Source organism: Sceloporus undulatus, chromosome 2 (assembly GCF_019175285.1).
Source record: "Sceloporus undulatus isolate JIND9_A2432 ecotype Alabama chromosome 2, SceUnd_v1.1, whole genome shotgun sequence".
Taxonomy (NCBI): Eukaryota; Metazoa; Chordata; class Lepidosauria; order Squamata; family Phrynosomatidae; genus Sceloporus; species Sceloporus undulatus.
Window position 1 is genome coordinate 189,828,573 of NC_056523.1, and position 12,174 is coordinate 189,840,746.

At 40.6% G+C, this 12,174-nt stretch overlaps 1 protein-coding gene across 1 annotated transcript in view; it reads right to left on the reverse strand.

Annotated features, from left to right (window-relative positions):
• Positions 1–12,174, reverse strand: part of PPP1R3F (protein phosphatase 1 regulatory subunit 3F) — a 66,567-nt gene that overhangs the window by 40,658 nt on the left and 13,735 nt on the right. The window contains exon 2 of the mRNA XM_042452410.1: positions 3,049–3,104. Within this exon, the coding sequence (XP_042308344.1) occupies positions 3,049–3,104 (56 nt within the window). The remainder of the gene's footprint in view (positions 1–3,048; positions 3,105–12,174) is intronic.

Below are 12,174 nucleotides of genomic sequence, written 5' to 3' on the forward strand. Positions count from 1 at the left end.
ATTTAGAATGAGGAAGGAAAGATAGATAAGAAAGTAGATGGAGAAGGTAGAAAGTCGAGAAGGTAGGAGTAAGTAGTTAGTTTTAAGAGGGAGATAAGGAAGTTAGAACAGAATAGAAGAGATAGGAAGTGATAGAGGTCAAGAAAGGGAAATCTAAGTTAAGGGTAGAGATAAGAGGAAGGATAAAAGAAGAAAAAAGAATGGAAATGTTCGATGGGTTTGTATGAGGAAAATACAAACAAATATAAATCAACGATGATATGTATGAATTTGTATTGTAGATAATTGTAAATGGATGTAAATGGATGTGAATTTGTTATATGTCAGTGTTCGGTTTTTTTGTACGTGAATATGTTTTTAATAATAAAAAAAATTTAAATTAAAAAAAAGAGAGAAAGAAATGTGATTACCATGACTGACATCAGTGTCGACAGTGATAACATTCTCAGTTCAGTCCAGACCACATCTGTAACCAAGGAACATCCATCTCAAAATACTTATGTGATCTATTTAAATGATCTGATGATCATTTGTTAAGACAGTGACACAAAGTGCAATCCTACATTGTGCTTGCAGAGAGTAATGCCCCACTAGCACAATTCCATGTCCTTCCATCTCCCATCCTCTAGATGAGGGCTGTGTGTGTTCCCAGGCAACCTCCAGCTGAAATTCTGAAGGTGGGAGAAGAGCACAGACACCAGCCTCTCACCCTGGTACCTCTGTTACTGACCAGCCAGTCTTGCATATCAGAAGCCTAAATATATTCTACGCCTGAATGTCTTGAAGGAGATCACAAAGGGAGGTCTGTGGTGAAGAGATTATCTTGGAAGTTCAGTTGCCATTGCCATGATGTTGTTTATTCCTTGATTGTTATTTCTTGTTGCTAGTTTTATCATCAGTATCAAGGGTTGTAACAGTTCATTTCAACTCAGGTTTTAGGTTTGGGACCCTTTTTTTTATTCCTAAACCAATCTTTCATGTTGCTGTCTATGCTGCTTGGATGGTGATTTAGCACGCTCTGCAAAACAACCTGCTAATATTTATAATAATAATAATACTGTTTATTTGTATCCTGCTTTTCTTTTCCAGATCAAAGAGGGTTACAGCAGCATGGCAGTGCACAAAACATCCCAAACAGCATACACATGTAAAAATGCGAGCGGTACAATCAAACAAATTAAAAACAGCTAAAAACTACCGATTAAAACCATAACAATAGCTAGCAAGAGTGCAGGTGCATCAATACATCGGGAGGAGAGCGGATGTTACATTGTCTGGGGGAAAGCCTGTTTGAAGAGGAAGGTTTTTAACCTCTTCCTGAATATGTCAAGGGAGGTAGCCGAGCGGAGTTCATCGGGAAGAGAGTTACAGAGCTGCAGGGCCGAGTTGGAAAATGCCCTTTGTGCAGACACAGAATGTTTCATATTTGGAACTCTTAACAGTTGCTTCCCGGCCGACCTGAGTGCAGGGCGGATTATATGGGGAGAGGCGGTCCTCCAAGTACCCTGGGCCCAAGCCATTTAGGACTTTATAGGTGATAACCAACACCTTGTATTGCGCCCGGAAGCGAATAGGCAGCCAATGTAGATCTTGTAAAACAGGTGTTATATGGCTGGTCCTGGAGCATCCAGTGACCAGCCTGACTGCCATGTTCTGCACCAGTTGAAGCTTCCGGGTTTGGTACAAGGGTTGCCCCATGTAGAGCGCGTTACAGAAATCCAACCGAGAGGTTACCAGAGCATGCACCACCGTTTCAAAGTCCCCCCGGCCCAGGTAGGGTCGCAGCTGGCATATCAGCCGAAGCTGATAACAAGTGCTCCTGACAGTCGCATCCACCTGAGATGTAAGGTGGAGCGACAAATCCAGGAGCACCCCCAGGCTGCGAGCAGAGTCCTTCAGGGGTAGCGTGACCCCGTTCAGGACAGGTGGACATATTTCCATCCCCGGGCCTGGGGAACCTATCACGAGTACTTCCGTTTTCTCTGGATTCAGTCTGAGTCTGTTTTCCCTCATCCAGCCCATTACTGACTCCAGACAGGCATCTAGAGGAGAGATGCCATCCCTGGTCACTGCATCAGTCGGAGACACAGAGAAACATATTTCGGTGTCATCAGCGTACTGATAACACTGCGCCCCATGTCTCTGGATGATCTCTCCCAGCAGTTTCATGTAAATGTTAAATAGCATTTAACATTATCCCACTTGGACTGCCTGAATGGTGTCAGGATAGGCTGTGAAAGCTGAATCCACAGGCCCTGAAGAAACAAGATGAGCAATGTCTGACATGAGTAAAGCAACAGAGGACAGGGGATGGTGATGGAAAGAGACCGTGGCAAGAGGCTGATCTCTATAAAACATCTCAGGTCAGAAAACCAAATTCTTCCAAAGCAAGCTTCTCTAGTTTAGTATCCTGTCTCTGACAGTGGTCAGTTAGAAGCCTATGCCAGCAACAGTATGTCTCAGCATGTGTTAGCTGCACATGTTCAGCTTTCCTCTTTAATGGTCCTGCAGGCCTTTTCTGGATAACTTTAATTTGCCAGACAAGGAAGACACAGGACTCCATATAATCCACCCCATGAATACGGTAATCCACCAGAAAACCAGAACAACTATGGAGACTCAGAGGACCTTTTCGGCAACCACTCCCAGACTGTGGAACGGCCTGTTGGATGAGATCTGTCATAGTACAAGCCTGGACAGCTTTAAGAAAGCTGTCAAGATGGATCTCTTCCAACAGGCCTTTCTGGAATAGTTCAGCCATCCATTGAATAGACTATTATGTAGCCTATTGATTCTCTTACACCTCATCCTCTGGTTTATTTGTTTTTATTTGCTTTAATTAATCTTTTTAGTATGAATTTTTAATATAACTGTGATTTAACATAGTACTTTAGGGGGGGGATAGAACTTGGGACTATTGTATACAGTATTGTCAGTTTACTATGTTTTGACTGTTTTACCGTAAGCAGCCTCATTCCTAATTGGAGAAGGCGGGATATAAACAAACAATGATTATTATTATGATTATGATTATTATGACACACCTACCTTCAGTACAGACAGACTGGGCGTTGTCTTCTACTCGCAGCTCATTCTCACCTGGCCTACAACAGAAAAATATAACAAATAAACGAGTGCTGGCAGTTGCAAGTTACGGCTGATAACCTGGTCCAAAAGTCTGCTAGGATCCAGCATGATTAAAAATGTAGCTAATTACTAGAACAGCACTATTACTAATACAACCCGAATTCTGGGCATTTGTAAAGGTTTTCTGCATGTATAGCCTTTATCAACACATTTGAATAAAGGACATATACATACACAGTACAAGGAAGTTTTAACGGCATCTAATATACACACTGGGCCTCCTAGTCCAGAGGACACATACGGTTTCTGAACTGTTAGTCCTTTAGATACTTTGGACTTCTATACCCAGAATTCCTGTCCAATGGCCACACTGACTGTGACTTAAAGTCCAAAATATCTGGAAGACCTAAAGTTAAGATTTGCTGATATAAGCCATACTGGGCTATGCTTTTCAAAAACAGTAATATGTTTGCTTGGGAAATTTCAAACTTCACAACCATGCTCTGCCCCAAACCAAAATAATGCACCAACTGCCTGGATCAGGCCTTGTTAGTGTTTTGAGAAAAGAAGGATGTGGATACAGTATGTACCATTCAGAACATAGCCTCAACTGTCTTCAAAAAGTGGGAGACAGATAGGTTCCTCCCTTCCTCTCTCCTCTTTCCTATGTATTTTTATAATGATTATGAAGTTTTCAGTTATGGCAACCATGAATGAAGCTCTTAAAACAGCTGTCGAAACTGAGAGGTTCTTTAAAAAGTGAAAGCAAAGCACTGAAACTAACTGACAAGTGTGCATGTGCCCACTCCTAGACATAGACTGATCACATGTCTTACTCTACTTTGACACTGGGGTTTGTGGTAAAACTCCGGGGAGACACACAGACCTCATGTGATCAAACAAATGTTCTGGTGAAAAGACATGACTTCAAGAATCCAGTCAAGACCTTCAGTGTTGGCCTACCTGAGACACGTGGGTGTCAGATTTATAGTCTCACAGCTGCTAAACTCTTATGCTTGCTCAAATTCTTTCAAATTACATTTCTGTGATGAGGAATTTAACAGAGGGCCAAGACTACTGGATCTTACTTGCTTTTACTGTTGCAAAAAGACTTACACTCAAAGGTTAGACAATTAAACATTCACCATCCATTGATCAATGGCCAGAAAAACTTACTATTTTAGCTACACATGAAAAAATATATTTTCTTGAAACTGCCCTGCATGTCAATTAAAAATATATTTTGGAGGTTATGGCCAACCTATACCAGTGTATATACATAGCCCTCATTCATATCCTAGGCATTTCCACCCCCACACTTTCTCTTTTCCCCCTATTTTCTGTTTCTTTTCTTTACAATTGTACTTTAAAAAACCACATGTATGTATGTATGTATGTATACAATATATTTAATTTTAAAAGGGGTGTGTGTGTGTACACATACATGCACTGTATAAATAAAAACAAACCTCTGTAGCTGCATCTTCACTGCAGAAATAGTCCAGTTTGACACCATTTAACTGGCGTAGCTCAATGCTATGGGATTTTGGGAACTGCAGTTTGTTGTGGCATCCACGCTGTCCGACAGGGAAGGCTAAATATCTCACAAAATGACAACTCCCAGAATTCCATAGCATTGAGCCAGAAAAGTTAAAGTGGTGTCAAACTGGATTAATTCTGCAGTGCTGATGATGCATCTTAAATTTACTGCTCCTGATTTGATCCAAGAGATTCAACCCTATATACTGAATAATTTCTGACACTGGTTAGGAGGGGAATAAACACATGTAATAACTTGAAACAAACCTTTTCAGCCTTTATTTCATCACGCCCTTGCAAACATACCTGGTGAGTATGCCACTTTCATGGAAATTATATTTTGCCTAAGGGTGGGGAAGTGGGTGGAATGAAAAAACAGAATCTTGGACTGACTGCCCTGATGCAAGAGTGTTTGTTTCTTCCATGTTTTGTACTATAGTGGATGAGATGCAAGGGGGAAAGGAGGGCACTCATCATATTTGTCACCTCTACACACAGATTATTACAAAGGCACCAAACAAACTCTCCCACAATCACCCTTTCTCTGCAAGTTCAAAGTGATAAAGGCATTCTTTTTGTTTTCCTACTGTGAAACCAGGGGCTTGTCTATCTGTCTCAATGAGACCCAGAGAGGCAGGGTGACCAGATGTCCTCCTTTCCCAGGACATGTTCTTCTTTTCAACCTTCCATTCAGGAAAAATTCCAAAATATCTTCCATTTTGAGCATGAGTAAGACGCCCATTGGGTAACATACCATTTTTGCTGTTCCCCATCAAGCAATTTGCCTATCTATCAGCTTGTCCTCACTGCAAATAGGGGGATATGATGGGCCTTCTAAAATTATTTTTTCTTAGAAGCAGCAGCAGATAAGACTTGCCCCCAGAGCTCAGGGCACATTTGTTTCTCGGAGGGAAAAAGGACAGCAAATGTATTAGGCAATGGGCTGCTTGAGGCCACAGTACACATACTGAAAGGGTTTCCCCCCTTAATTTCAGCACAATGGAGAAATGAAAGGAATAATTTAAATGTAGATTCAGTCACAGGCTTGTTGCTAATAAAGTAGGATTTTAAGCATTTGTCTTGCTCAGAGATCCATAAGTATATTGCAAGCCAACAAGACATTTTAATGAAGATAAATTCATCAGAAAAATATGGCTGAGTATGTAATAAAATGCAGTATATGCAACAGAGCTGTAAATAAACCACATTTTGTAATGTCCTACATTTTTCATGAATGTTCTACATTTTGCAGTGCCCTGTCCTCCTTTGTAGTTATGACATCTGGTCACTCTGCACAGAGGGCAGCCATCTATTCAGTTAGTGGGGTCATTTTCCTCAAAGCTTGAAGATGCTATCTCCATCTTCTCCTATCACTTCTGGATGCTTGAGCCAAGGTTGGGAGAAGGAGAAGAAACACGCCACAGCTGTAAAGGAACTAAATACAGTAGTACAAGTTCTGCCCACTTACTTTTTTGTTACCAAGATGGGGGAGAGGGAATGCCCTGGAGCCGGGAGCTGCTGCAGAATCATAGAATCCGATGGAGTATGTGGAAGAGTATTTTGAGATGTAGAACTGACCCCAAGAGATGAGATGAGAAAGAACTAGGTTGTGGCTAGACTAGAGCTACTGTGGCATCCAAGCTGGATTCTTCTTCTGAAGCATATTATGTACCTGGATTATTAATTCCAATTCCATCATCTACCACACATTACTGTCTAGACGTCTGGACCGTTCATGGTTTTGATTCTACCCCAGAATCTAAGAATCAGTTAAGTTATTATCAGACAATGTGGCAAACTCCATTTTTATTATTTTGTAACTGTGCTATGGGGATCCTACCTGTTTCCCACAGTTGTTCTGTTATCGTTTATGTTACAGTTGTCATTATTAATATATTATTACATTACATTATTAATAATTAATAATACATGTAACATATTAATATATTATATTGTATATTGTTGTACTACTATTATTAGTTAATATTATAATAGTGTTAACCAGTGTTATTAATAACAGCATAATCATTTCACCATGTTAAAGAAAGCTACCAATTAATTGTATGAATTTTAATCAAGTCTGCATTTGAATAATACAATTCTGAAGAACAGCAATTCTCCCCCTTTAAATATACCGTGCATCATTGCATCATTATATTATATTGGACACCATCTGATATAAGGCATTGCATTCTGTGTGAGACGGGAAAGCATTTATACTAAAAAAGGAGTTTCTTGCTCCCCAAAGGTCAGCTGACCTTTTCAAGTGATCAAAATGTTTTTAGTCAGTCATATAGCTATTAAATAGCTACATATGGCAACGTATTATTGTTATTGCTGTTACTAACCAAAATCAGGGATGGGAATTGTATTGCCCTCCAGATGTAGTAGGAGTATAACTCTGATTATTACTCATCATTTGCTATATTGACGAGGGCTGCACAGAGGTACAGGCCAGGAATATCTGGAAAGCCACACAATCTTCACCTCGCCATAAATTAAACACAACTGGAAATAAGACTTTAAATCAATAGCATCTGTTGACTTATGTAGATCCGACAAATTCAGGTGGTCCACTCTCTAGTATGGAGTAACAACTGAGTTTAGGCTACTATCATTGTTATCGTTGTCACCGTCACCACCACCACCACCACCATCATTAATTGTATTTCTATCTCTCCATTCATGACAGCTCCTCAATAATATGAAAGCTCCCTCAAGACAGCTCACAATAATATGATATGACAAAAAAGTATAAAAGACAATTTAAAATTGTCAATTAAAAATGTTTAAACTTGAGAGCAAAAGGTCATTTTAGTGACACTACAAAACTATATATTCTGCACAACTCATATTTCATCCAAATAGGAAGACCTTGACTGCTTTCCTACAATCTTTCTTATAAAGGAATAACTTTATAACTGATAGACTTCTTTCTCCCTGCAGACAAAAATCCAACCACTGAAATAGGTATCCAGACTGATGACTTTCTGGAAGGCTTAAGGACACAGTTCATGTGGGTAAACAAAAGCTCCCACTGGTGCAGACAGACAACTGTGGTAACTACACCAAAGGGGGAATCAAAACTTTTCAGGGGAAGACAAAGGAAAAAGGTTGAGGTTGGGAAGGCAGACACAAGTCAAAGAACAAATGTGTCACCTGCTTGTCTGTGAGGATTTTTAGAAAGTGAGAGCAGACATGTGTGACTGGCAGTGACATGTTTGTACCTTACATCTTACCACTCAGTGGAAAAAAGTAAGTTTGACACAGATTAAAAATGGGTGATGTTTATGTCTCTCCTTCTTTCAGACTTTGAGAAATTAGAAGACAAGATGACAACTAGCATGGTATAATGTTCTGGGTGTTAGACTGGACTAGTACTCAGCCATGGAAACCCACTGGGTAACCCTAGACAAGTCTGAACAAAGCGTGCCAAGAAAACCCCACGATAAGTCCGCCTTAACCATGGGGCCACAAGTTAGAAATGACTTGAAGTTAAAATGATAACAACAGAAGATTCTTAGATTTTGACAAATATTAACAATAAAAAACAAAAACTGCAAGTATTTGAATTAACGTCTGATCAGGTCAAAAGCAGCCCAGCACTCAAGTATGGCGGGGTTCAGTAAGTTTCTCTAACTGCTTGGGATTGTAAGGAGAAGGGATCTGATAAACTGATGTACAACTCAGTAGGTTACAAGATGTGCAGACCTGTCCTGTTGTATCATTAACTTTCAAGGTTTGGAAAAATCACCCAAGAATCCTAATGTTGACCCACACCTCTTGCTTAATGCTGAAACCTATTAAAAGGCCTGATGTCATCTTTAGTGCTGTTCTATACAGATGCTGTTCAGGCTGCGTCCCTCCCTCTTACTCCGCTGTTGGTTCTTCAACATAGTGCAACATAGAGTGGGCCCTTGGTATCTACTGTGGTTTGGTTCCAGGACCTCCTGTGGATAACAAAATCAGTGGATGCTCAAGCCCCATTAAATACAATGGAATAGCAAAATGATGTCCCTAATATAAAATGACAAAATCAAGGTTTGCTATTTGGAATTCATACATTTTAAAAACACTTTCAAGCCATGGATGCTTGAATCCGTGGATAAAAATCTGTGGATTAAAAAAATGCCTCGAACAGACAGATTTCTATTGCTCCCACTTCAACCATCTTGAAGGTACATTTAATTTTTGGATGTCATGGATGTTATTGCAACAGAGATCTGTGGATTTATGACTCACATATTACCTTACTTATTCTCACAGAAGAAGGTGACTCTCTCAAGCAGCCTGTGGCAATATGTAAGAGGGGCATTTATATCACGTTGGACTTATATTGATCAAACAGCTTCTTATTTAACTAATTTAAAAAACAGAAACTGCAAGTATCTGATTTTTTTAAAAAAATAATAATCACAGACATTCAAAGGAAAAATAGGCTTTACTCACTCAGGCACGGGCAGAGCTATTTGTCAGATGAAGTTCAAGTGTCCCCAGAATGACCAAAGGACAGGGCAAAGCAAAGCAAAAGACCCCAGGTCTAGAATCCATCTACCCCCTTCACATGTATCCTTTCACTCTTACTGGGCTGCTGTGGCTGAAGGAAACTGAGGAAGAGAGTGGGAAAGGAAACCCTTTCTCCAAGCCCTCCAAATACAACAGCATTGTAGGTTTAGGGGAAGGGGACAGTCTCATTTCCCCAGCCTTATCTAACCCAATTTGACCCAACAGAAGCTCCTTGAACAGGGAAACAGATTTCTTTTTCCTTTCTATCTATTCAAAGTGAGTCCAAGAGACTTGCTACAGGAGTGGCAAGATAGCTGGGCACCTGGTGGTATGCAGGCCTTTCTTTTTCCCCTCACTGATTATCTCTTGTGTGCATAGACTGGATTGTGCCACTCCTAGGCTCATAGAACTGTTTGCTTAACTGTAGCTGTGGGTCTTCAAGTGGTCATCGGTGTGTTTCCACTAGCTTGGCACTGTGTGCTCTCTCTTTCTGTCCCCCAAATAAGGTGGGGAGGAAGAGTTCTTATCCACCTCCTTGTGTACAATGATCATTCTGTGTGTTATGTGCTAGTCCAGGTGGAACAAGGGCCCCCACTCCCATGTTGAGGGTTCTCTGCAATCCGTGAGCTTTCCTACCCTTCACCAGTCAAAATGATAGGCATTTCATTCGCTGTGAAGAAAGCAGGAAGATAATTCTGTCTCTTTCTACCAGTGTCAATTCAAGACTGGAGTGGAGGTCAATAGGAAAGGGAAAAGGGCATTTCTCCCTGTCCTAAATCCAAGGGCAAGGTCATACTGACCAAAACAGGTTTTAACTTTATAAATGTCCACCTTTTACTGTCTATTAACAATATTCAGAAGTGGATATTCCAGGCCACAAGACATTTTAATGACATTTGTGAAAATGCTTTGCATCCTAACTGAATCTCAGACAGTTAAGACCATGCGTAGACTTTAAAATATATAATAAAAAGTATTCAAAGAAGTTGTCAATTCTACTACCCCACTCAAACCAAAGCTATCTGAGCTAAGACCTCTTCACCGTCCCAGACATCCTCCAAAGCAATTACAGGGTGCCCTATAATGCAAGGAAAAAGCTTAGGCAGGATGATTAATCTGAATTTGATCTCACTACAATTTTCTCCTAGAACATACTTTCAGCATCGACATTTTCCTCTCAGAAACAAGGAAACAGTAAAGCAAGGATAGGCAAAATAAAGTTTGCAGTGCACCTGGTGCCCAGGGCCATTTTTGTGGATCCCCCCCAGTCTAGCCCCAAATGCCCCAAATTTTGATCTAAAAAACACAAAATGACATCTACAGGTTGTGGATAGGATTTCCACCATGTCTGGAGTCATCCAGATCCCCAGAAGTCAAAAGAAATGTGCAATTTCTTTTTTAAAAAATGCTTCAAAATGTCTTTTGGGGGCTGGGGGGACATTTCCACCATGTTTTGCCCCCTTCAGGCAATTTCTACCCATGGGAGGGGGTGCATAGGTAAGATTGCCCCCTATACCTAGAGGATGTTTGGGGGCAAATACACACACACACAGGCAATAGCAGCCCTGCAAGTTCTTCTGGATGACTAATGCAGCCCCTTCACCTTTCCTGCAAGAAAGGCATGTTTGCCTCTAAAAATATGAAGGGTTTATTTCAGGCACCACTGCAGAAGCATAAAATCAATTGTCTGGGATGCGAGGAGGAGAATACAGAGGCAGGAGAGGAAGGCTTAATGACCAGAAAAGGACTGGTTTCTACAGACTTGAGGTCCATCAAATCTCTCTTAAAAGCTGAACGCCACCTTCCAGTTTATGTCTGGTCCAATGCTGCGATTTGGAGGAATACAGCTCCCAGTTTAATCAGCTTCTGGGGGGACAAAGCACTTTGTCTTTTGTCTCAAGCAGCAAAATGTCTCACGCCAGCTCTGGCTCATGTAAGTCTTTTTATCTGAGAATCTTGTGAATACTTTACCAAAGAAATTAATCCAGAAGTTGTCTCCATCATTTAAAAGTTTCACTTGTTTCCATCATTACATCTGATTTAGTTAGCAACTGTTCTGAGTCTCCAAGCACCCTCAAGGGAAAACAAAATTTAAGGCATGTATACTATGCTGGACTTTTATTTGTTATTGTTTTTATTTGTTTTACTGATTTCAATTTTGTATTCTGTTAGTCTGTAACTGTTTGTTTTGACTACAATAAACTGCCTTGAGTCCCAAACACGGAGAAAGGCAGGTTATAAATAAATATAACAATAATAATAATGATATCAGTAGGCAAAGGGAAGTTGTCAGATCTTTATGACTAACTGTGCAAAGGAAGTTGTAGTGTAAGCTTTTGTAGACTTGGTCTACAAGACTGCACCTTTTGGGGATAACTAGCAATACAGTCGCCCCTCTGTTTTCGTGGGGGATCCATTCCGGAACTCCTTGTGAAAACAGAAACTTGCATATATTCAGGCTCCATTGGTCTGAATGGCCGTGCGCTTCTGCATGTGGCCCTGTGCATGCGCAACAGGCACACCCTATTTTAGCCAATGGGGGTCACCCCTCCATGAATAATGAAGACCACAGACTTCAAGTCTGTGAAAACAGATGGGCAACTGTGATATATCAAGGTGGTATGTGTGAATCTAAATCACATACTAGACTATAAAGAAGGTGTGAGTAAGCTACAGACCTTCAAGTTATCCTGGGTAACTTCTAGCATCTCTTGCTTTTGGCCTTGCTAGATAGGACTGATGGGATCTGGAGTCCAGCAATTTCTGGAGGGCCACACGTTCCCCAGCCCTACTGTAAAGCCTGCGTTGGTCAAGCAAGGAAAGCATCACTCACATTACTGACCACTGGACAACCAGGATAAACTGGAAATCTTTGTGATGTGCTAAAACTTGGACTCAGTCTCTTAAATCCTAGCTCTGTGGATGTGCTTTTTGTTTAATGCTTCTGTCAACCTTCACCCAGCACAAAACAATGAAGGTAGAAAAACAAGTATGAATGAGGATAAACTAAAGCAGATGAAAATATCAGAAGTTACCATGAGT